The 27,181-nt window shown below is 41.1% G+C and overlaps 1 protein-coding gene across 3 annotated transcripts in view; it reads left to right on the top strand.

Moving 5' to 3' along the window:
• The first annotated feature begins 2,709 nt into the window (after positions 1–2,709).
• The window catches only part of micall1a (MICAL-like 1a), a 40,829-nt gene continuing 16,357 nt past the window's right edge, over positions 2,710–27,181 (top strand). For 2 of the 3 annotated variants that reach the window (XM_079883298.1, XM_079883296.1), the window contains exons 1-8: positions 2,710–3,305; positions 4,289–4,337; positions 5,157–5,298; positions 10,078–10,178; positions 17,363–17,487; positions 17,725–18,278; positions 18,369–18,432; positions 21,217–21,608. In XM_079883298.1, the coding sequence (XP_079739424.1) occupies positions 3,163–3,305; positions 4,289–4,337; positions 5,157–5,298; positions 10,078–10,178; positions 17,363–17,487; positions 17,725–18,278; positions 18,369–18,432; positions 21,217–21,608 (1,570 nt within the window). In that variant the 5' untranslated portion in view covers positions 2,710–3,162. The remainder of the gene's footprint in view (positions 3,306–4,288; positions 4,338–5,156; positions 5,299–10,077; positions 10,179–17,362; positions 17,488–17,724; positions 18,279–18,368; positions 18,433–21,216; positions 21,609–27,181) is intronic. The other variant, XM_079883297.1, reaches the window with a different exon arrangement.

Below are 27,181 nucleotides of genomic sequence, written 5' to 3'. Positions count from 1 at the left end.
TAATGGCTACCGTAGATGCAACACACATTTGAAAATGCGAGGCGCTAGAGAGCACTATTCATTTGATTGCAAAATACAATTTCACCACTAGATGGGAGAAAATCCTACTTAGTGTCCCTTTAAGAATCACAATAGTAACTGGGCTGCACATTTACATTGTGAACCCCCTTTCTGTTCACATAATCCCCTTCATTGAGGCCTTGATGGCAGTCTATGGTCTAGTCTGGTACCAATCACGTTAGTGAAGCATGAGTGACACATAATCGGCATGGTCATAATTGCATGATCTTCATAAAAAATTATGATAGCCTAAAAAAAAAAAAAAAAACCTGCTTTAAAAAAAACTGCTTTACAACATTGGGTCTTAAGTGGCTTGGAAATGCGACAAAAAAAACCCTAAAACTGTTTTTTAAACCTAAAAGCGCCAGGTAAACTCCGAATGACTAGCCTGGTTAAAACCAGACCATTCTCAGTAGTAACTGAGTTATGGTCTGGCAAAGCTCCATAGACAAATCATTTCCAAAGGGGCGTCACCAACGGACGTCGCTCAAATGCCTCTGGGCGCAGTTGGATAGACCTAAAACCAATCAGAGCGATCGGCATCGTGTAAAGCCATATGCTGCGTCCCAATTCGCCTAAATTACACTACGCCATAAAAGTATGTACTCTTTTTGTGAAGAAAAGGTATTTAAAGTGAAAGTGAAGGCCAAGTATGGTAACCCATACTTGGAATTTGACCTCTGCATTTAACCCATCCAAGTTAATGCACACACATTAGGAGCAGAGTAGTGAGTAGTTAACACACACACACTGCAAACGTGGATACACACCCAGAGCAGCGGGCAGCCTTTGTGTGGCGCCCGGGGAGCGATTAGGGGTTAGGTGCCTTGCTCAAGGGCACCTCAGTCATTTCCCACCAGTTCTGGAATCGAACCAGCAACCTTTGGGTTACCAGTCCAACTCCCTAACCACTAGGCCATGACTGCCCCTATTTACTTTTGAATGTGTAGCAAAAAAGTAGGCAAGCTTTGGGACATACTACTACGTCATCTTTATCGGACGGATCTGTCGCGTGCATCCTGTCACTTAAACTGTCCTGTCAATCATCGTGTCACAGTTCAAATCCTCTATTAAATCTAATTTAATTTCCTACCGTTTCGGAGAGAAATGTAGTAGCACGTTCATCTGCCAGTGGGTCTTTCATGGAGACTGTCCTCATGTGTTTGCAATTTGAATATAATAATGCATTTAAAAGTTGAATGGAGGTCGTTCAAATGCCTCTGGGCGCAATTGGATATACCTAAAACCAATCAGAGCGATCGTCATTGTGTAAAGCCCGCCTCAACGTTTCTGATTGGTGCCGTGATTTCTAGGCCATGGAAATGGGCTTGAATGAGCTCTTTGCCAGACTACTTCTCGAGCAAATCTGAATTTGCCGGAAGTTGTCTGGGTTTTCCCAGGCTACCGAATGACACGACAGACAGCACTTTCCATCAAGTTCTCCGCATCTCCAATAGTGTAAAGGAAAGAGCCACTCGCAAATAATCTTAGGGCAATGCAAACAGTTTGTGCTGTAGTTAAAGTCCGACAAGTCGAAAATAAATGTGCGTTTCCAACAAATTAATAATGTAAACGACAATCTCACGAGTCACGAGAAAAAATATATATCTCAGAAAGTGCACTATCGCGCTGCGCTGGACTTCCCGTATCAGCTCCGCTTATAAAGCCGCAATCTAATCCTGTTTACATGAAATAAGCCTGCTCCCGAGCAGGTTTAAGCTTGCACACCTGTTGCTATGACAGCAAGTCCAGGATGAGCGTCGAAGAACCAAACAATCCAAGATCATGCCAAATCGCCAACAATCAAATCCAGCTAACTGAGTTAGCGACGTACGAAGAACGGGCCCCTGTATGTAAAGCACTTTGAATTGTCATTGTGTATGAAATGTGCTGTATAAATAATCATGCCTATTATAATTATAATTAGTTTTATTATTATTTCTATTATGGAGTGTCTATTTATTCCTTTTTTATATTTAAAAGTGATGCATCCATACTTTAAAATGAAAATGAATAGGCCTACTATAGATATTAATAAATTATGCAGTAGACTATGAATGTACAATGTAATACATTTTAAACACGGTTCATTTTGACTGGCTGTCCAGCGAGAAACATGCTTTTTGCCATTGAGTGGTGTAGGCCCTACGTGCAGTTATTTCTGCGTCTGCAGCACGGTACGTCAGCAGCCGTCATTCCATGATGATATAGTGCACTCGACTTCCAGGATTATTACTTTTGAAAAATATTTTCAAGGGACAAGAAAGGGGAGTGTCTCAGCCTCAGACGTCATGGCCACACTCTGTGTGTTTCGTCATCGGTCTGACTACGTGAGACTAGGGGGGACGATGGATGTCGTGGAAATATATATTAGATTATATTTTTATTTTTTTATTTAGCTTATTTCACTCTTTGTTTACCATCACAGTTTTAAACACGTTAAAAAAAAAAAATCAGAATTCGTTTTTGATACACTATAATTTTAAAATAAAACGATTATATTATTTTATTGCTGCTGCGTAAATAAGAATATGATACAAAGACCCATCAAGCCAGATGAGACAAATAAATAAAATCGTTTGGTAAGGTTTGTTTTGTAATTTGTACCAAATCGGACGTGACTTTTATTTTGACAATAAATATCTTGCCATATATGAATGCCTCTGTCTGTCTGAGCAGTCTGTACACCAAATTCGTCAGTACACGTTACGCCTAAAAGAGTATTTAACTGTTAGGGGTTGGGCCTACTTTATCCTGCTTTCTGACTTTGTATCTTTCTTTTTTTTTTTTTTATTGAACGCCGAAGTATCATTGCTTTCTCATTTTGAAAGACGGACAGTCAAGCCTCTAACTCAAGTTGTTGGAGTTTGACTCCATTCGTGTTGATTTTTTGGATTAAAGACAGTCCGGTCAAAGCTCTACTTATCGTTGTCCATACTGCTTACTTTGATCGAATGGAATCGGAGAGATTTCAGACAGCCGGATCTAACTGCACCGGATAGAGACATGTGGAAAGGGGTTTCTCGTGAACTCTTAGGTCTTCATTTGTATTTCAAGATCCGGATCAGGCAATAAGTGTGGATTTGGGATTGAATCTCGACCATGGGCTCTCTAAAAGCTTTGCAGGACTGGTGCAGGAACCAGTGTGAAAGTTACAATAATGTGAATATTACAAACATGTCTTCGTCCTTCAGAGATGGGCTGGCCTTCTGTGCCATTATCCATAGAAACAGACCTGATCTCATGTGAGCATCTTTGATACTTCATTTTTTCATTTGTTTGTATTTTCCACTTCTCTGAATATGACATAACGTACCTCCAGAAATGTCATCATCTTAAATAAGTAAGGGCATCTTTAACAGATGGAAACGTTGTTTCCTTACATGCTTTTTGAAGATGTAGCTTGTATTGTGCTATTGTTAGGTGTGACTTGAAATAAACAGGAAGTGACAAGCTGTCTGTATCACAATAGGAATAGTTCAACCAAACTTGAAATTTTGTCATCATTTATAAACCCTAATGCCGTTCCATTTTCTTTCTTCTGAAAGAAGAAAATATATGAACAATGTGTTAGTTGTTTTTATGCATCCAGTGAAATTCATTGGGGTGCATTTGTTGTGTAAAATTAATTAAAATTAAAACAATGAAGTAAAATGAACTCCAGTGATTTAATCCAGGTCATATAGTGGAATGATTACTTGGTATGATGAGAACATACAGGTTTATTAGTAAAAAAACAAACCAACAAAAAAAAAAAACCTTACTGTTAATTTAAAATGTATAATAACAGCTTAACATAATTTAATTAGTATTGTTAAATGTTATTTCACCTCCAAGACATGGCAGCAGATGAATACAAAATAATTCATACAAAAACAAAAATATTGAGGAATGGAGAATGTTATTAGGTTATTTAAAGTGTCATGATTTGTGTCCCAGCCACACAGGCTTTAAAAGAGAGATTACATTTACACATTACAAGTAAATTGTATGTGAAGTTCACCCTATTTTAATTAAAATTTGAGTTTTGTTTTATTTGTATTCTAGTGTAATTCTAAACGCTGACAAAATCAGCTTTTATCTGCAAAATTAGCTTTTAGACAAGAACATTAACGTCACACACGCAAAAAAAGACTATTATCATCTATTCCTGTATATTTTTAATACTCATTGGGATGTTTGTGATTCGTGACTTTGCACTTGCTAAACAATTTTTTTTGTCCCCTAGAGATTTTGACTCCCTCTCAAAAGAAAATGTCTTTGAGAACAATCATCTGGTGAGTATTACACAAACAGCTGACCAAAACCGAGATGGGGAGGCTATAATAATTATGACTTATGCTGTTGATATAAATAATTATGCAGAATAAACCGCTAGCTGTTGACAATTCTTAAATTGTGCTTTAGTTTTTTTTATAACGGCTCTAGAAAGAGGAAGTGGTTGCAGCAAAGCACCTATATTTGTGTCAGTCATATGACCGAGTAATGCTAACTTTATTTGTCATAAATCATCTTTTTAGCCCATTGTGACTGCATAAACAGTGATGTAAATGTGTACGTTACAATGTTATACTAAAACCCATTTTTTTTATACAGTTGTCTTTTTTTTTACTGCGTAAATGCATTTCCCTTAAAGTGTTTTTAAATAAATTGTTCATAAAAACATTTTAAATGTAAGTCGACTTTGACTATAGTTAACTGTAAACTGTAGAACCAGATACTGACAGCTAGTGTAGATATTGGTTGTTAAGTGTTTTGTTATAACATGCCATGTGGTTGTTACAATTGTTTAAATAGCATTTTGATCACGCAAAGCTGTGATCTGCTTTTTTGAAAAGCTTTCTAAGCTAACGGACAGCATCATTATGGACAAAACATGCTAATTACTCCTAAAACAAGACATATAGGACTGGTGTATGGCTTTGAAAAAGGTTTTTTTTTTTTTTTTTTTTTTTTTTAGCCCAACTGTATTTTTATTACTGTATTATGTGTATTTAGTATGACAGTATGTGTCATAACGAAGTTTTTTTTGTGCTGTTTTTGGTGGTTCATACTCTGCTGTTATGCAACTTTTCTCTTTTTTTTTTTTTTCAAAGGCATTTGAGGTTGCTGAGAGTGAGTTGGGTATTCCAGCCCTGCTAGATCCAGAAGACATGGTGTCCATGAGAGTGCCTGATAGATTAAGCATCATCACTTATGTATCTCAGTATTATAACTACTTCACCAACAAATCTCACAGTGAGTATTGAACACCATATATAGATATGCTGATTTATACCAATTTTTTTTTTTACACCCACAAGCATGCGCCCGGAGAATCAAACGCATGTCCAAGAGCTCTGTGCGTCTCTAAACAGACAGTGAAAAAGGCATTTTTTATTAGAGCAGTTATTGAATTTTGCCACAAGTAAACCTACTGCTTTTAATGAGAAACCACATGGAATTTCATCATCATGCATTTAAGTGGTAGGGTATAAGTTTGTCATCATGAAATGGTATTTTAGGGTACAATTTAAATTTGAACAACCATAATAAAGCCACAATAATTTTACATTACATATTACAATAACGTTACTATTATGTACATTCAGGGCTTGACATTAACACCCACCAACCCGTCAAATGCGGGTGGATTTCAGCAGTGGCAGTCTTCAACAGCGAGTTGACACAAACCTCAAACCCAAAGTGCGCACACATAAAGCCGCATCTCAGTACTAAATTGAGTTCTTTTTTACAATCAAATACACAAAAAATAATGTCAAAATCCTGGTCTCGGCGAGTATTCATGTAAACAGTCAGTTATGTTTTAAGTGAACATAAAAAGTTGGGAAAGAAAATGCATGTGTAACAGTATAATGGATCCGTGTGTCAGGTCTTAAAGTGATTGCAGCCTAATATGCCTGCTGCCAAATTATGAGATATTAAAAATATCTATATGATACCCCATGATATCGATGTCAAAATTGTGGCCAGTAAAAATGCTGAGTGGCTAGTAACTAAAAAAGTTAATGTCAAGCCCTGTGTACATTTCATTTCATTTCGTTTATTTGGTTTATCACTAACAAATATACAATAACAAATATTCAACTCATCATATACATAACTTTTGATTAAACCAAAGGGTAGGCTGAAGCTCAAGGCTTATTAACGCCTATCCCTCTCAATATTCACAAACAGTCAAACAGTGCTCAATTCTCTTCTTGCAAACACTTGAAACAACAAAGTCATAGAATTTGATTACCCAAAACTTATCTATATGAAAGTATCATCTTGTTTCTTAGGAGCCTTTTAAATCCACTTATTGTTTGTGTCAATTTAAGGTCTATATGCAAACAATTCCACAAATTCACTCCTCTTACAGAGATAGTTCTGCATCTAATATTTGTTCGTACCTTCAGTTTTTTAAACAAACATGTTCCTTTTAACTCATACTTACAATAACATTTCTCAAACATACTCAAAATTTTATCAGGCAGCATTTTATAATATGCTTTATACATTGTCAATGTAACCTTGTAATCCACTAAATCATAGAATTTTAAAATGTTTAATTTTAAAAATAAATCGTTTGTATGATCCCTATATTGTGATCTTGTGATGATACGTAAAGCTCTCTTTTGTAAAATAAAAAGTGGTTGGGTGTATGTCTTGTACGTATTACCCCAAATCTCCAGACAATAAGTTAAATATGGAACAAATAATGATAAATATATCATAAATAATGCCTTCTAATTTAACAAATTCCCAATCCTATTTAATATCGCAACTGACTTTGAGATTTTAGATTTTACATAATCAATGTGCTTTTTCCACCCCAATTTAGAATCTAATATAACACCCAAAAATTTTATTTCATTAACTCTTTCTATTTCCTCCACCCCTATTCTTACTTTCACGTCTGTCACACTATTTTTACCCCAAATCATAAACTTTGTTTTACTCATATTCAGTGACAGCTTATTAATATCAAACCATTTCTTAACCCATTCCATCTCCCTTTCCACATTTCTCACAATGTCCTTTAACTCTTTCCCAGAATAAAAAAAAATAGTATCATCCGCAAAAAGAATAGGCTTGAGAACACTTGAGACCCTACAGAGATCATTTAAATATAAAATAAACAATTTTGGTCCCAGGACCGAGCCCTGTGGAACCCCGCAAAGAGTTTTCAGGGGACTTGACATAATTCCATCAACTGAAACAAATTGAGTTCTGTTATTTATATATGAACAAATCCAAGAATATGCAACCCCTCTGACCCCATACTTAAACAGCTTCTTCAGGAGAATATCGTGATTGATAGTGTCAAATGCCTTTTTCAGGTCAATGAAGACACCCAGACTCACTCTCTTATCATCAATGGCCTTACTTAACTCATCCACTAGTTTCATTATTGCAAGTCCGGTCGACTGCTTGGCCTGAAATCCATACTGCTGCTCAGTCAAAATATTATATTTATTGATAAAACTATCCAACCTTTTAACAAAAAGTTTTTCCAATATTTATATTATACTGTTATGTAGATAAAAGTCTGCTAATCTCACCCCTAAGTGTTACAGTGATGGGTAGGTTTAGGGATCAGTGTTTGGTGTAGGCAGTCAGGACAGTAATTGACATGACCAATGAAATCTTTAGAATCGGCTGCAGGGCGATGAACCACTGAACTGGTTTGGACAACCCTAAACCTAACCACTTCTCAACAATATACAAGTAACAGGCAGATAAATGTACAGTAATAATCATACATACATATATATATCTCAATTGTTATCAAAACAATTTATATGGTTGAGTAGTTAGGGATGAGGTTAGTAGACTATTATCTGCATAACACTATAGAGGGTATGCATTGACGTAATTTTCCCGCCGGAACACACCCCCCTCAGCCGGATTGAGTGGCAAAAGAGACTCTGCGTGACAGGATTTAATAGGGGAAACTGCAAAAACACGAGTAAAACAAACGATTGTCAGTCTAAACTAAAGGTTGGACTCGATATAGTGTTCCTTATAGCTTACCAAAGATCCAATGATCCATGGATATTGACATGCAGCCAGGATTCGTGTTTCCTGACATTTATATGTGCATGATTTCGACGTCGGGGAAATACCTAGAGCAAGTTTGCCTGTGAACGATTTATATGAATACAATATAGGTAGGTCTAAATCTGGGTGATCACCAGCCCTAAAACCCTAAAACGTCCAATTATGCAGAATAGACAATGGTAAATATTTAATTGATGAGTTGTCAATACAATATATAACAATACAATATAAAGGATATTATTTTACCCCTAAATTCAGCATATTGATACAAAAATGTTAACTGCAAATCCAGTCCAGTTGTTTCTGTGAATTGCAGCGATTCATTTGCTTCTTTGTTCTGTAACTTTTGGCAGTCTGTAAAAATATACCTCAGATTAATTGTTAAAATTTAGTTGTACAGTCAATCTCAAAGCTCTTTCCCGTTTTAGATGTGTTTTTCGCGACATTCACGCTGAAAACAAATTCTGCCGCTCAGTCTTTTTGCCACTTAGTGGGCGTGACCGCAGTCACTCTGGCCAACGGTGACGTCACGCACATAGCCTCTATAACATATCTATAAGCCTCTATACATGTCGCTTGAAGAAGTGTTATGCAAAATAAAATTAAAAGTTTGCCATATTTTAAATTATAAATTTAAAATAAAGTTCATATTTTGTCACAATTGAATTTGACCAGATTAAAAAATTCTCCTTGCCAGCTGCATGCAACATAAAAGTGACTTTCTTACCGGAGGAACCTTTTCATAGTTCTTAGAACTAATGGCGGAAGTTCCTGTTTTTGGCGTGTTTGCACCACTGGAACTGGGAATGATTTTAATTCTAGGAACCCCTTTTGGGGGAACTAAATTAGCTCCTACTTCAGAGTAGGGTCTAACCCAAAACAATAGGAACAACCATTGACATAAGTGTATACTGATTGGCTGAATGCACGCAAATGGGGCTGGGTATCGTTAAAAATTTTTAACTACCGATACCTTGACTTTGATATCGGTTCCTGAGCAATACGTTTTCCGATACCAATTTTATGAAATCCGTTTTAACAAGATTACAATACCTCAAAAAAACGTTGGTTTTATTTTTTCAGTTTGTGTAGTTTCATTCACATACAAATGACTCTTATGAGACAATCAACATGATTTAGCGTAAATGGCAAACTGGAGCATATTTCAGTTATAATGTCCATTTTACTTAAATCCTTCCACTCTCCAAACCACTTATCCTCTGTAGTGTCATGGGATTCATGAATTTGAAAAGTTTGCTAGAAGTTTGCCCAACTCTTGATATTTAAGAGATACAAATTTCAACACAACCAAACCCTCTGTAGATAGATACCACATATCTTAATCACGTCACAGACGTGAACTAACTACAGTGTTTTCTGCAACATTTCTGTATGCAACAAGTGGATGTGATGTCACAGACAGTGTGACTGAAATTCCAAGTGACCATCTGAGGTATTGTCACACTTGCTTAATTTAAGCAGTCTCACATTGCATTAAAGAGCATAAATGGAAAGGGGACCTTATAAGTTTCAAAGTGCACAAAAAAGAGATCCAAGGCCACTTGGACAATGAAAAACAGAAAGTTTTGTATATGTATATATACATTTAATGTCTTTTTAACACACACACACACACATATTTATATAGTGATTTTTATGCTGGGAAAAAAATTGGGCTGATAAAATGTAGCATTCTTCACCTACTGTGTCTGTTGGACAAAAAATTCCCCACCCTGATTGTATTGAATAAGAATTTTCTGATCGTTTAGCATGGCGTGGTTGGAATTTGTTACGCCACACTAAACATTTGGTGGTGCAAACAAACCAGTTTTGCTGTTTGCGTAAATAACTCATCCATGCTGCACAGATTTTTTGTCTAGGTGGATGAACTTGAGTTGTATTTTCATTACATTAGTGTTGAAAAAAAATGCTGGACACATGCTACTGAATAACCTGTTTTTATCCTCTATTTAGCTGTCCCCACATGCATAAAAAGCCCTGGTGGTCCTGGCCGCATTAAACCAGCCATAAAGAGGCCATTTGCTCCTCTGGAGGACTGTGACACTCAGACTGAGGTAAAGAAGACAGCTTTGTTTTTTTAAAAACAGACCATTTCTTGTTCTGTTTCTTTTTAAAATCTGATTCCCTGGGTAGCTGTAGACCCAACAACACTATGTGCACAGACAAATTATCCTAAAATTTGCTGTTGCAGCATGAGTGGAGTGGAATTTGTCATTACAACACAAGATGTAATCTGAGCAATGAGACCCAGTTTGGCCTGATTCCATGTATTCAGAGCAAAAAGTTGGCAAATCAGCCGCCAGAGCTAAATTATGTATTTGATTTTTGGTAGATATTGGTGAGCTGTACGAGTTAAAGGGGACCAAATCTAATTTTGCTTTTCCAGAAAGGGGTCATCTGTCCACCTTATACAGTTTTGGCCAAAAGTGATGTCCAGACAGGATATATTGGATATATACAGGATTGTTTTTAGCGACTCTACAAGTTAGATAGAGTTTTTTTTTTTCATTTTTTTTAGCGCAATTTTCCACCGGACAAAATTGCGATTGTTAACTCATGATTTCTGTTCTGTCTGTGCGCACCAAACTTGTACTTCTATCTACTCCTCAACCAGACCACCAAGAGACTTCGGGTTTTCGGCATTATGTTAAGGAAGGTCTAATCTCGGGAACGCACAAAAAAAATCCAGGAAAAGATTTACTATCTCTTACGCCGCCTTCACACTGGCAGTTGAAATCAGCTCCGTAATACGCCCCCAGCGGACGTCGTACACAACGGTGAAAAGCGTCGGAAGCACTGATCTATATAGAATGACATTATATATATATATACATTATATATATATATATATATATATATATATATATATATATATATATATGTCATTATATAGATCAGTGGTCGGAAGCCTCGGAAGCGAGTATATTTAAATATTGAATTATTTAATTGTATTAACTGCCCTAATAACGTTAAAACATCATGAAAATAAAAAAAATGACATGACAACTAATCGTTATAAAATCATTATTTATTTTATTAAAAGTTAAGAATCCAGGTTTGTTTATCAGTACCATAGCAACGCTAACTTCCGTTGGGATTTTTGGATAGAAACAGAAAAAAATTTTGAACGCATCCGGATGGCCAACGGACACGATTTTTTTCGCACCGCACTCGTTCGCACCTGGTTCGGACCCATTCGCATGCGGCCTGCGAATCTCCATAGGAAATGAATGACTTCCGGTCGTTTCGCTGCCGTATCGGAGCTGATTTCAACTGCCAGTGTGAAGGCGGCGTTAGTGTTGTGATCCCATGACGTCAGAAAATTGCGCTAAAACACTCACTGAGTTTTTATTACTTGTTTTTTTTTATATTTTACATTTTATGGAAGAACAGAACACTAATTTTAGACAAAATATTCAGTTCTTAACATTTTGTTTGTTCTCTCTTGTTTTTGTATGTTCATAACTTATTTGTATGACAGCATGGCCAAAAAATATGTTCACACAATTTGGCATGTCTCATTGCGTTATCACAAATAAAACAATTGACTCCATCACTCCAAGCACAACTGCGCAGTATGCTTACAAATTCTTTAACAATTTTTCAATGATATTTGATTAAAAGGAGATGTCAATTTTCCTAGGCTGGACATCACTTTTGGCCACTAATTTGCCTCTTTCTCATTCTTTATCTTCTCTGTCCGTCTTTGACCAAGTTCCTAGCCAGTAAAATAGGTTGGTCAGTAAATTCATCTCATCAGTTTGAGATAAGCATTTGTTATTGTCATCCTGTGTTTTCAAAGTAAAACGTACTCTGTTACCTAATGCAGTGGTTCTCAACTCCAGTCCTCGGGACCCGTTGCTCTGCACATTTTGTATGTCTCTCTTATCTGACACACTCAGTTCAGTTCATGGAGTCTCTCTTAACGAGCTGATGATCTGATTCAGGTGTGTTAAATAAGGGAGACATACAAAATGTGCAGAGCAGTGGGTCCTGAGGACTGGAGTTGAGAACCACTGACCTAATGTAACCTCGGTTCTCTCTAGAAGAGGGAACGAGTATTGCGTAAGTTGCTTACGCTACGGGTAAAGTCATCTTTTCTCGAGATCTGAAGCCAAAAATGATCCTTAATTTTGTATTTATTGTCAACGCAGTGCGGCAGCCAGCAGACCATAGCAGGCTGTATCAGCGTGCTTATTGGCTGACCTGCGGCAACTGCAGCAGCCTACCGGTGAGCCCCGTGTGACGTCGCGCCCTCTACGCGTCACAGCCCGCCAGAATGGGTGTGGCTTAGCGTATATAAGGATGGGCTCAACAGGCTGATCTCTGTTTTTTATGGATGAAGCGAATAAGCTCGTGGCGCGAGCACGGCAGGTTACGCAATACTCGTTCCCTCTTCTAGAGAGAACCGAGGTTACATTAGGTAACCGAGTACGTTCTCTTACGAGAGGTTCTCTCGTATTGCGTAAGTTGCTTACGCTACGGGAACCCCTTGTCAACGCCGTGCGCACCGAGCATCCGAGCATGAGTCCCGGGGAAGCCCGGGGAGCATAACATGCGGGAATAGGCGGCCAGCAACGCGGGCCAGCCCATGTCGTAAGCACTTCATGGGGACACAGAGCGGCTCTGCCGGTCTGTGTATAACACATGGAAAAGACGGCCAGCATTGTGGGCCGTACAAGTACATAAGCACCTTATAGGGAGAAAATAAAGAGGCACCACCGGTCTATGTATAGAGAGCATCACCCCTTTACACAGCTGTAAGGCGAATAGGCGGCCAGCAGCGCGGGCCAACACAATGCACAAGCACAAGATAGGGGGACACAGAGCGGCTCTGCCGGTCTATGTATGGAGAATCTCATCCCACAGTGCAGCTCAACCAGAAGAGCTAGTAGTACATGAGAGTAGTCTGCACATAACAACTGCGCAGAACGTACATATCACTTATACTGATAAAAGTTTAGCCTGCAAGGCGGGAACTTTCAGGTTATAAAACCTCACGAACGTGGAGGGGGAGGCCCAGCCTGCCGCCATACAAATGTCGTGGATGGAAATCCCGCTGGACCAAGCCCACAATGAAGCCGTGCTTCTTGTGGAATGGGCCCTGATGCCTATAGGGCACTGCAGGTGTTTGGACGCGTAAGCTGTTGCAATAGCGTCCACTATCCATCTGGATAGGCTCTGTTTCGAGGCGGCGAGACCCTTGGTGCGTCTGCCAGACGAAATAAAGAGCTGCTCAGAATGCCTGAAAGCGGCGGAGCGCGTGATGTATACTCTCAGCGCCCTGACGGGGCATAGGAGGTTATCACTGTCCCCGCTATCGGATGCTGGCAGAGCCGATAGGGAGATGATCTGCGCCCTGAAGGGGGTGCTAATCGCCTTGGGGACATAACCGTGTCTCGGTTTGAGGATGACTTTAGAGTCATTTGGCCCGAACTCGAGACATGCGGGGCTAACTGATAGCGCATGTAGATCCCCCACACGTTTTTACTGAAGACAGAGCAATCAGAAAAACGGTTTTGAGCGAGAGGTATTTTAGGTCCACAGATTCTAACGGTTCAAAGGGAAACTCTTTCAGGGCCTCCAGGACCAAAGAAAGATCCCAAATAGGAACCGAGGGGGGCCGTGGGGGGGTTCATCGTCCTAGCTCCCCTAAGGAAGCGGATGATGAGCTCGTTCCTTCCTAACGCACGGCTGCGCGTCGGCTCTGCGAACGCCGCAATGGCCGCAACGTATACTTTGAGCGTGGAAGGGGACCTGCCCTTGTCCAGCAGCTCTTGGAGGAAGGAAAGCACCCACGGAACCCCGCATGTGCGTGGATCCAGGCTCTTAGCAGCGCACCATTTAGAAAACACTGACCATTTAGTCTTCTCGTAGAAGGAGCTCTAGACTGCGTGATCGTGTTCACGACCCCTTTTGGCAAAGCAACGGGTATCCGTTGATTATCCACACATGCAGAGACCAGCGCTCTGGATGGGGATGCCAGATCGATCCACCGGCCTGGGAGAGAAGATCACTCCTCACCGGGATCGGCCATGAGGCTACGTGCGACAGCCTCACCAGCTCTGAAAACCAGGTCTGGTTCTCCCATCGTGGGGCTATGAGAAGCACTGAGTGGCACGTTTCTCTGATCTCTTTGATTACCTGTGGTAACAGTGAGATCGGAGGGAAAGCGTACAGCGGGCAGCTGGGCCAGGTTTGGGCCAGCACGTCCTCGCTCTTCGAGATGAATCTCGGGCAGTGAGCGTTGTCTTTCGACACAAAAAGGTCGACTTCCGCTTTGCCGAAAAGGCGCCATAGCGACTGGACTGTCTGAGAGTGCAGAGACCATTCTCCTGGGGGAATGTTGTCTCTGGACAGTCTGTCTGGGCCGACATTCTTGTAGCCCGGCACGTGTGCGGCTCTCAGCGAGCACAGTGAGTGCTGGGACCACACGAGAAGGCGTTCTGTCAGATTGCAGAGGGTCCTGGATCTGACACCGCCCTGGACATGTGCGACATGGATACCATGGACATGTTGTCCGAACGGACTAGAACATGGTGGCTCCTTATGTGTGGGAGGAAACGTTTGAGCGCGTTCTCGACCGCTATCCTCTCCAAACAGTTTATATGGAGACATTTCTGCCGGTCTGGCCAGACCAAAGACCGGTCTGCCCTCGAAAAGAGCGCCCCAACCTGAGTTGGAGGCGTCCGTCGAGATAACTTTGCGGTGCGAGATGGCTCCCATTGTCACTCCCCGCTGGTACCAGTCGGCCGCTAACCAGAGTTTCAGTGCTGAAAACGCCGCTCTGAGTCACTCTGATTCGGATGCTGCCAGACGCCCAGGCTCGGTGAGGCACTCGAGCGATCAACCAGCGTTGCAGCGGGCGCATACGCAGTAGACCCAGCTGAAGCCATACATCCCAGCATCCTCTGAAACGTTTTCAGGGGTGCGGTGCTGCCCTTTTGGAAAGACGCGGCCAGGCGCTGAACACGGCGTAGGCGCTGTGTCGACAGCCGGGCCGTCATTGCCACAGAGTCCAGTTCTAAACCTAGAAAGGAGGCTGACTGACTGGGCAGTAATGAGCTCTTGGTCCAGTTGACCGTGAGACCCAGGCTTTCCAGGTGGCCGAGGAGCACTGTTCTGTGAGAAATAAGCTCTTCCTCTGACTGTGCTAGAATCAGCCAATCGTCCAAATAGTTCAGAATCCGCATGCCCTGACATCTCTGGGGAGCGAGAGCCGTGTCCATGCACTTCGTGAATGTACGGGGTGCTAAAGACAGGCCGAACGGCAGGACGGTGTATTGATATACCTGACCGTCGAAGGCGAATCTCAAGAATGGCCTGTGACGGGGTATTATCTGAATCTGAAAGTAAGCGTCTTTCAGATCGAGGGAAATAAACCAGTCTCCCGGGCGAATCTGCGCGAGGATCTGTCTGGTTGTGAGCGTTTTGAACGGTCTTCTCATAAGAGCTTTGTTCAAATATCTCAGATCTAAAATAAGTCTGAGAGCTCCGTCCTTCCTGGGCACGAGAAAGTAATGGCTGTAAAAGCCTGACTCGCTCAGAGAAGGGTGTACCGGTTCTATAGCCCCTTTGCACAGAAGTTTCGCTATTTCTGCATGAAGTAGGTGTGCTACTTCCCCATTCACTCTCGTCTCGGTCCGTGCTAGAGGCTCTGTGAGAGACACGGGGGGTTATAGTGCTTGTGTGTAGGGGTGAACACAGACGTGGGCACATTTTCTACACTTAAAACACATGTGGCGTGAGCCGGACAACCAGACATTACACTCTTATGAGATTTCTCTGGGTTGCCGTGGAAACGGCGGTTGCGTGCAGGCGAGCGGGTTGTATTACCGGCTCGTTGGACGCAAAATGCACTTGCTGCAGTAGCTTTTCTAAAGGGACTGACAGAGTAATGCTTTGAAGGCTCATATGTTTAGACGCTCATAATACTCACGGGAGGGTGCGAGAGGCGGGTTCGCTTTCTGTAAGTGAGAAAGCTGGCCACGAACTCGGAGAAGCGGGCAGCATAATTTTTATCTGCCGCCAGAGCCAGGATTCGAGCACGGGTCTCTGGCGCGAAAGCCTAAGGTTTTGCCACTGAGCCACAGGGGAGAAACACACAAGCTTTTGGTCAACGTGAGCATATAAAGAGCGTCATCATGTCTGTGTCGGCGTTTGTTTGCAGGCGTGCATGTATTATAACAGGCTCGTTTACTGCAATATTAATATTTCCAGCTGCCTGAACTTGAGAGGGGACTGAGAAATGTGTGAGAAGTGGAGGTTGGTCCTAAACCACTCTCTGTCCTCCTTTCGCCGGTGAGCGCTTCTGTCATCCCTTGTGAGCGGCGCAATTGCGCGGCTCGAACAGAGGGAGAGCGTTTTCGGGCGGCGCTTCTTGCGCGGCCCGTCTCGACCCAGGCAGAGAGCGCAGATAACGTGGCGGTCTCCGTCGCTGAGTGGGGCTCGTAGTCCGGCCTCGGCGGGACTAACAAGAGCCACGGAAGTTGCGAGACGTTTTTAGAAAAACGCCTCGCGCTCTTTTAGGAAGTGTGTGTCGCGGTGGCGAGCACACACACACAGAAAGCAATATGCAATAAAGGATATTGTCGCCGGATGGCGTAGCAGGCACGGATGGCTGAAGGCTGCGAAGACGGCCGGCTTCCTCAGACGCTTCCTGGGCTTGCTGGTCGCTTGTTTCGATGGCGGCGGCTCTCCAGATCCAGCGATGCGTAGAGCTTCGCTGAAGACATAAAAATCAGAGATCAGCCTGTTGAGCCCGTCCTTATATACGCTAAGCCACACCCATTCTGGCGGGCTGTGACGCGTAGAGGGCGTGACGTCACGCGGGGCTCACCGGTAGGCTGCTGCAGTTGCCGCAGGTCAGCCAATAAGCACGCTGATACAGCCTGCTATGGTCTGCTGGCTGCCGCACTGTGTTGACAATAAATACAAAATTAAGGATAATTTTTGGCTTCAGATCTCGAGAAAAGAAGACTTTACCTGTAGCGTAAGCAACTTAAGCAATACGAGAGAACCTCTCGTAAGAGAACTTAGTTTTACATTGTTTGCTTGAGACAATTTGTACCAATTTTATAATACCAAAATGTATTTTGTTGGTTCTGTATACATATTAATACAGTACAATGTATTAACAAAGTGGACAGAAATATGCAATATGGTCTCAAATGAACATCAATGGATTTTACCTACCTTTCCATCTTCCATCCTGGTCCTGGTCCTTTGTGCTACGCAGTCGGGTGCAGATAGCCAATCAAAACGCAGTACTCTGAGCAGCACCTGTTCCGTCTGTGGGAAGCATGTTCACCTGGTTCAGAGAATCCTCGTTGATGGAAAACTTTATCATCGGAACTGCTTCAGGTGACTGGCGGACTACCTAGCATAATATCTGCATCAGATGAAAAGTTGTTTCTTTTGTTTCTTTTTTGTCTATTGGTGTAATGCCGTCCAGATTTCATCTCAGAATAATGTTCTGAATTTGCATTTTTGGAACAAACATAAATTATGGATTTAAACCTTAGAGTGAAAAAAAAAAAAAACATCATTCCTTCTGCTGTCATCACTTTTTTTGAGTGAGAATTTCTGCTTTCGTTTCAGATGTAGGGAATGCAGCAGAACTTTACTGCCTGGTTCTTACAAGTTCACAGAAGATCCTGGATCATTAGTTTGCACTCACCACTTCACTAGATCTGTCTCCACCAATAAGAATGGTCATTCAGATATAAGTAATCGACTAGTCACATTAACCTCAACAAGCCCAAAAGATCCACACAATAAGAGTTTAGAATCTAAAGCATCACACAGCAATGTTGAGATCACCCCAGTGAGAGAAGAAAAAGAAATAAGTGAAATAGAAGAAGCAGTAAGAGAGCAGCCAGATAGCAGGTCAAATGTCGAGATAGAACCTCGTTCTGCTAGTCCACCAAATCCTTTTGATGAATCTGAAGAGGAGGATCAGGACACACAACAAGAAGACCAAAAGCTATCCGCTAATGTGGCCAGTGGCGATGGGCCAACGACCAAAGTGAAGGGTACAGCAGCAGAGGGTCGACCAGTACCAGCGCCTAGACGGGTATTTGAGCCCACCCCTGCTCCTCGCCCTATCCCGAGGCTACGCCCACCCAGACCCTCTGAAAGTCCTACTGTCAATGGTGAGCAAAAATGTCTAACATAAAAATAAAGTTATTTACATGTTTTGCATGTGTAAAATGTTTTTATCTATCTGTTAATTGTGGCTCTAGAAGATGCTGACACTCCAATTCCTCAAGTTCCTGTGCCAAAAGAAAGATTGCACTCTCCTGTTCGGTAAGATAATTCCTGACATCTCCTCTGCTCTTATTATGCACTTGTGTCTTTGTTTGTTGTTCAGATTTCGTTTCCATTTCATGTACACTACTGGTCGAAAAGTAAGTTTCATCAAAAATACAGGAAAGACAGTAATATTGTGAAACATTATTACAATTTTAAATAAATATTTTTTACATTTTAAAAAGTAATTAACTTATTACTTTGATTGCAAAGCTGAATTTTCAGAAATCATTACTTGAATCATTACTACGAAATGACTCTAATATGCTGATATGGTGCTCAGTTATTAATAATGGTTCCTGTTATTATCAATGTGGAAAAGAGTTTTGCTGATTCATATATTTGTGGAAACTGTGATACATTTTTTCGGGATTCTTTGATGAATAGAAAATAAATATATATATATATTTTGTGATGGAGAGCCAGTGTTGCTTCTCCATCCCATTGTGTCCTTATGAACAATTATAACATGCATGATAGGCCGGGAGCCAGGTCCACTCCTCAGGATGTTTTTTGCTACCTTTTTTTCACTATTATTATGCTAGGGGAAACTAGCAGAAAAAGATTTGGGGGATTTCTGCCTTTTTGCTGTCAAATATCACCCTCAACATACCCCAAAAGACAAAAAAATGTCTGTCCGCCTGACACATTGTTATCAAAAGTGATAATTTTCAAGCATTTTATTATACATATCACTGCCTCAAATGTACATGAAAAACTTCCCAAGTTTATAAGCTTAAATTTAAGTCCAAGATGACCTTTCTATCTAGAGGAATATAGCTGGTATAACCAAAGTTCTCCACTGTACCTCAAATCGGAGAAAACAGAACTTTCAAGCATTACCATTCCATATGGGTTCCATAAGTCCACAAAGTACTCGCAACACAAGGAATAAAGATGACTCTAGTGTGCAGTCTGTTATCAAAAAGCCAACCTTCAATAGAGTAAACGTTAGTAACCTTCTGTACAGGTAAACATTCTTTACAGCCAAATGGTGAAACTAAAATACAGCTCAAACATAAAATATAAAACAGTTATTTGGTTTTTAGATCTTTTTGCTGCTTATCCATGCTGTACTTCGACTACTGGTCATGTTAGTGTATTGTATTAGTGTAGAATATAAACTCTCAATCATCATGTTCCTCCTCTTCCTCATCTTCATCTATATTCGTATAGATTTCATCAGTCAAATCATCATCTGTTTCATGCTCTCCATGATGGTGACCTCAAACGAAAACATTTTCAATAAGACATCAACATCTATACCTCTGTTAATTCTCAATAAAAACTTCTGTAGACGTGTGACAGAAAATAAAGTCAGTCTGGTTCGTAATATAGTAATATTTATATTCTACACTAATACAATACACTAACATGACCAGTCGTCGAAGTACACCATGTATAAGCAGCAAAAAGATCTAAGAACAAAATAAATGTTTTCTATTTTACATTTGAGCTGTATTTTAGTTCCCTTATCGGTCGGTCACTCTCTACGTACGTCGTGACCGACTGATAGGAATCTCGCTATAGAGGCTAATCTACTTCAAGTGAAACTAAAACGAGTTGGGGGTTGTCATTATCAACTTGTGATGGCCCAAGGTATAAGATAATAGGAAATAATAGTGAAAAAAAGGTAGCAAAAACATCCTGAGGAGTGGACCTCCTCCCATATGATATAAAGAACAATGTGGAATCTATTCTGTTTTATTTCCTGTTGTTCGAAGAGTGGGCCTAACCTCTAGGTATGTGCACACCCTGGGAGGTGGGGAAACGCTAATTTGAACTAATTTAGGAAATATCAATTGTGCAAATGACAATATTTGTTTTTCTCTTGCCTGTATGTTGTATTTTTTGATTGTTTTTAAACTCTTTGTCTTAACTATCATTGAGGGAACTTGCTGAAATGTATAGCGAGACAAGAGTTAGTTTTACAGAAAATGGTATGTTCCAATTAACTAAAGGCGGGAAAATTATGCATTTATGGGTGTTCAGAAGTGAGGTAGGTTGAACAGAGAGTGGTTTGGAGCTTAATGCAAAGGTTGTTAATGCTGCTTGAGCATAAGAAACTTTGGTCTCCAACAGTTAGTGAGAGAAGTTGGTGCTAGTTTTTAGACTGTTTTTGTAAGCTTTGTTTTTATTTTTGCTCTTATCCACTGTTGCATGGACCTTTTGCACTTTCTTGCCTTCAAAGTATTAAACTTCTTTTGGAACAGCCTTTAAATGGATGCCTGGTGTGATTCTCCTTGTGACCGCGTGGGTCTCAATCACATATTTTAAATAGAAATCATGTGAATGTCTTTACTGTCACGTTTGATCAATGTAATGCATCCTTGCTGAATAAAAGTATTCATTTCTTTCTTTCTATTTTAAATCTTACTTATCTCTACCATTTTGAATGGCAGTCTCATCACAGTTTCCACAAAAATGTTAAGTAGCAATGTTTTCAACATTTATATTAATAAGAAATATTTATTGAGCACTAAATCAGTGTATTAGAATAATTTCTGAAGGATCATATAACACTGACGACTGGAGTAATGATGTTAACAAATTCAGCTGTGCCATCACAGGAATGAATTATATTTTAAAATATATTTAAACTACTAAAATAAGTACTTGTTTTAAATTGTAATATTTCACAATATTACTGTTTTTACTGTTTGTTTGGTCAAATAAATGCAGCATTGGTGAGCATTATAGTCTTCTTTCAGAAACATTAAAAGAACTTTCTTATATACTGAGTGATTTTCATTCAGTGGTTGTAATGCATTCCTTTCCCAGCTCTAGCAAGGCAAGTGACACTCCAAAACCAATAAACCCACCCTGGCTGGCACTGGTGCAATCAGAAACAAAGAGGAAACCAGCACCTCGCCCACCCACAGGTATAGCCCTACCTCCCTGCACTGGTTCATCTCCTTCTCGAAAGGAGGAGGGATCCAGACCATCCACTCCTCCAAATCCCTTTGATAATGAGAAGGAAGATGAGCCAGAAACGGGTCCTGAAGATCCCCCTGGTCCTGTAGTGGCTAGTCATCCCTGGTATGGCATCACTCAGGCTGCTGAAGCCGCAGGTGGGGACACAAAAAGACAAAGTCCTGCCCCTTCAGAAAGTCCCGTAAGTGTCAGAAGAAAGAAGCGACCAGCACCCAGAGCTCCAAATTCTTCTACATCAGGTTAGTTGTTAACTGTGTCTGATGTTACTCAAAATAAACACGACGTTTTTAACTTTTCCAACTTTATTCCGTGCACGGCAAAGTATCACACAACAACCATCACCGTCACTTCATATCTCCGCGCTCACCAACACACTGTCCCGTATACAACAGTGTAGAAGCACCTTATACCGTAATGAACAGTGTAAAGGGGAAATAACATGTTAACAATCTCCCTATACTTTAAACAAAGAAACAAGAAAATTATAAATAAAATGTTATATAACAAAGTCCACAGTTATCACAAACAAAACAGTTGTTGCACATGCACATGCAATTGAAAAGTGTTTTTTTTTTTAATGTACCCCTATTTAAGCTTATTATCCACAGTCCTTAGCTGAGTACTTTCCATAGCACCACAGCCCTTCACTGAGTGCTTTCAATAACACCAGAGCAGACGCTCCCTTTTTGGTAAGACAGTCAGCGAGTTGAGTTTTTGTGTCTGACCAGAGTACCTGTTTTATCCTTTTACTCTGTATGAGCTCTTTTATACTGCTTATTTCCAGTCGAAGTCGTTTCTCAGAGACCTGTTTTGTTGACTTAAGGGCATCAAACAGAGAGTGATTGTCCGTAACACAGATCAAGGGAGGCGCATTCAACTCCGCATTTCCAGTTGTGAGCCAGAAAAATAGCATTATCTATTCCATCTGACAGGGCCAGTGTTTCCCCTGCCAGAGTACTCCTCACCACACGTCGAATTCTCTTAGATTGCCAACAGAGAGGAGAAAACTTCCCTCCTTCTCCCATTAGACCAATCAGTGTTCCCCCTTGTGTGCCCCCATCAGGGAGATTTCCAAGGGAAGCATCACTGAAAACGATAAAGTTCAGAGTATCATTGCTTCCCAAATGCTGAAACTTGAGAGTCACCTTTTCAGATTTAATCTTCCTAATGACCTTATTTGTCTCGTGAATAGACTGGACTGTGGCATCTTTTATATTTGACGCTAAGCTGCTTGCATCAAACATAATGTCTGGTCTTGTTTGTTTTGCAACCCACAGTATCTGTCCTATTTTTGACCTGAGCTGCTCTTTTTCAGTCTCATTAAGAGAGGCATCTCTCTGCACTGCACGTGCTGCTTCCAGTCGAATAGGCTGTAGGCTTTCAATGTAAGTATGCTGATGAACATGAACTACACCATTAATAGTGACAAAGTCCATTCCTACATAGCAGAAATTTTCATGTTCTTCACGTCCAACATGGAATGCAGACTTTAGTGTGGGAATCACACCTGTTGAGAAGTTTTCTGAGCCTGCCCAAAGAAAATCATCAACATGACATGCAAGTACTCCAGTAACCTTACACTGTTCATCCAACCAATAAAACACTGCTGGATCTACTAGAGACATTCTACCACCTGTATTCAGCATGATTTCTTTCACCTTGTTGTACCAATATAGTGATGCATCTGCAAGGCCATAAACACACTTATTTAGTTTCCACAGAGTATCTTCTTTTCCAGCTTCAGGAGGTGGTCGGACATAGATTTCTCTGGACAACTGCATGCCCTGTAAGAAAGCAGATTTGATGTCCATAGAATGGACATGCCACTTATTTTGACAGATTACTGCTAATAATAGCCTCAGCGAGTCGGAAGCACAGGTTGGGGAGTCTTTCTGCAGCTCGTGAATATTGAGCTCTTCAAAGCCTCTGGCTATGAGTCGTGCTTTGGGCACAATACCACAGGGAGTTTCTTTGAGACTACAGACCCATCTGGTAGAGACACAATTTTGACCTGCGTCATCGACTTCCTCAAAAACATTGTTTTTGTTCCAATTCATAATTTCATCCTGTTTGGCTGCATCAAATGAAATGTCTTTTGTTATGAGTACATCAGTCTCACTATCAATTGATTCAATGTTAAGATTATCAACACATGACATATCCACTGGCTCCTTTTGACCATCACTGCCATCAGGTTCAATATGTTGCAAATTAAACCAGTGTTTGTATTTTCCTGAGGCTTTGCCTGCTCTGCCTAAAACCCTGGCTCTCTGTAGACCATCACCATCCTGTTTCATAAATGTTACGGTCTGTCCTGTTCTTAGTTTCACAACAGCAGAAGAGACAGGGTTACCACAAACATTGTGATTGTCAGTTTGTGCCGTTCTAGGATGAACGACTTCTCCTGAATTCACCTCATTTTCGCTGACGTTTTCCTGTTCGCTGACTGTGTTTTCTTCACCATCTGAGCTCTCTGCTTCATTGTTTAAGATGCATTTTTCACTTGCTGTCTCGCTGTTGTCTTGCACAGTTTGTTTTGCAGATTCCTGATCCTGTGTGTTTATCTTGCAGAGCCTGGATTGATGTACTCTAACAAGAGTCCCCCCATGTCTTACAAATACAACAGCTCCATCTTGACCGATAACTACCCCTGGTCCCTTCCACTCAGGACAGTCTGCTCTTTTGTAATAGACCTTGTCTCCTGTCACATACATGTCGTCTGTGGGCCTGAGCTGTTTACGTAGTGCCCTTCTTATCCGCTCAGAATACTCTGCTTCAGTGAATGCTTTCCTAGAAGCATGTAAAGCAGAAATGTGTTCTCCAACTTTAGCATTCATAGTGGTGCCTTCTAGAGCAGGTAGTTTGTCAGCTAACACAGAAGGAAGGTTAGGATTCTGTCCAAACACTAATTGATATGGGCTGTAGCCATGAACATTCAACATACTGTTCTTAGCCATGAGGGCCCAGTCAAGGGCAGTGTGCCAGTCACATCCATTTTCTCGTTTGACCTTCTGGATTATTTCAGTGAGCGTTTGATTATGTCTCTCAAGTAGTCCGTTGCTCCAGGGACTGTATCCTGCTGTTGTTCTCGTCTCAATGTTAAAGTTTTCAGCCATGTCTCTGATCTCTTCATTGTTGAATTCTCCACCATTGTCACTGTATAGCCTCTGGGGGGCGCCATGGACACTTATCCAAGTGTGAATAAAGGAGTTGACAATTTCAGATGACTTTTTTGTTTTAACAATGTTTCCAGCGCTGAAACGTGTGAAGTGGTCGATAATGTGAAGATACCACACACCTGGCTCCAACTCGTGCAGATCCACCGCCACTGTCTCATTATATTCCGAAGCTAAGGGCAGCCCCACAGCAGGCTTTGGCTTTGTCTTTTTGTACTTCTGGCATATTTCACAGTCGGATACTATTTGTTGTAAAATAGTGAAGCATTCTTTGTCGTTGTTTCCCGAACTGTGAATGAGTCTCTGTAGCCTGTCTGCAGACGCGTGACCAAACTGTTTGTGGAGCTTCAGAAGAATTTTGCGTTTCTCATCTGGAGACATATTTTCTGTCACAGTTAGGACTTCCTCTTCAGTTTGACCTTTTTTGTTTTCTTTGTCTCTGATATCGACACAGTAATGTCCAGAACTAGTAAATTCAAGAGGAATGGATTGTTTGAACATCACTGCACTGTCCTTTTCCATGTTCAAAATGGTCCCTGCCTTCTTCAGGGATGTTTTACTTAGCAGAAGTGGAATGTCAACCTTGACAACTTCAGTTTCAATTTGGCATTTTGTCAATCCGATTTTAGCTGGTAGCTTCACATTTTTTGTGGAATATACCACATTCCCATCTCCAAATCGAAATGGTCTGCAACTGGGAGTCTCTGTTTGCATCAACAGGTTCACTTGATCTTGGGTGAGATCATCAATATAGCTTTCCAGCCATTTCTCCCCACACACAGTACGGGTACAAGCAGTGTCAATAATCGCTGATCCCAATGATTCAGTCATAAATATCTCTGCATCTGAGATGGCGGCCTTTGTAAACAACGTAATGTTACATTCCTCTACATTTGCATCTTCAGTTACTCTTACTTGTTCAGTTTTCTTATGGGGACAGTCTTTAGCCCAATGAAATGTACACTGGCAAATAGCACATCTGGATCTCTTACCGAACTTATCCAGCGGATTCGTCCCTGTTAATGGCTGCTTTAGTTGTCCACTTTGGAAAGTTGTGCTCCGTTTTCCTCTGCCTTGTGGTCTTTGTTCTGTGAAAAATGCCACGTCCTGGTTGACTTGAATTCCGTTCGACGAACCTGTCGTTTTCCCCCCGAAAATCCTTTTAAGAGCCGACTTCATGGAGGAGAACGTCAACTCGGTGCAGGCCGTCAATGCTAGCTGTCTGCTTTTATCGTCGAGACAGGCCGTGTCTAACAGCTTAAAAGCCAGTACAGCATCAGGAAGTGTCATATTATACCTTTTCATCCGGTTGTATCGCTGTTCAAAGTCAATTATGTAGTCCTCCATGGAAACGGAACTATTCTTAGGCTTCATACGCGCGATCTTTTTCCTCTTTAAGGAAGACGCCATCCAGCTTTGCCATCAACGTTGCCATTAATCTTCCGCAGGTATTTCCATCGCCGTTTCACGGGCTCTCCCTTCAAGCCCCAAGGCGACAGCAAGGGCTTGCTTCTTTTTATCGAGATCGGTAACCCGTGTCCAGATATTAATTTCATTCTTCCAACACTCGTATGGCCTGGCTTCATCAAACTTCGGCGGAACTTTATAACTAGCTGCCATCCTTTAACCATCCTCTGCTACCATGTTACTCAAAATAAACACGACGTTTTTAACTTTTCCAACTTTATTCCGTGCACGGCAAAGTATCACACAACAACCATCACCGTCACTTCATATCTCCGCGCTCACCAACACACTGTCCCGTATACAACAGTGTAGAAGCACCTTATACCGTAATGAACAGTGTAAAGGGGAAATAACATGTTAACATCTGACACCAGGGGCGGAGTGGCAATCGGGAGAGTCGGGACTTTTCCCGGTGGGCCGGTAGTGTTTTGAGGCCGCGAGGGCCGGTCTGATAATAGTTATACATTGCGAGTTATTTTAGCAACACCGTCTGGCGGCCTGATGTGTGGCCGCTTCTCGCTGGTCAAACTGTGCAGCCTCTCTGCTCAACACAGTATATAAAAGTGCTCAAACCGTTCGGCAGGTCCAACCATGTCTATAGGATTTTCAAAAACATAGGGGGATCAGTGAGCGGCCCCTCCCAAAATCGGGTCGGCCTTTGATGTAAAAAGCCGCCGAACACCTCTTTTTCCTCGTCACGTCTTGGAAGTCTAACGTCCGTGAGAGTGAGTTAAATGATGGAAAGGCAAAAAAGAAAACTGAAAGGTGGAGCTGAGCATGGGCGGGAGGGAGGGGCTAGCAGGTGCTTCAGCACCCCCAAGAAAGACCAAAGCACCCCCAAAAATAATTTCTGGAAGCAATTATATTCAGGCTGTAGGCTCTATGGAAGCCCTGAACCGCATTTTGAAGCAAAAAGAAAAGAAAACTTATCTTGTTATTTCGAGATATTAAGACGTTATTTCAACATAATATCTCGTTATTTCGACATAATAAGTCGTTATTTCGACATAATAAGGGGCATTCTAATCTGCATTAAGCTACATTAAGCTTTCTTATAGGCCTAATGGTTTTCTATGGGAGGAAACGTGTAATTAAACGTTGCGTTCATATTCTGGGCTCATCTGATTTTTAGTACATAGCATTTTTATGATTTTAGTATCATAATGATT

This window comes from Squalius cephalus (genome assembly GCF_949319135.1).
Source record: "Squalius cephalus genome assembly, chromosome: 10".
NCBI lineage: Eukaryota > Metazoa > Chordata > Actinopteri > Cypriniformes > Leuciscidae > Squalius > Squalius cephalus.
Note: the sequence above shows the minus strand (reverse complement) of the source record. Positions and strands in the feature narration are given on the sequence as shown.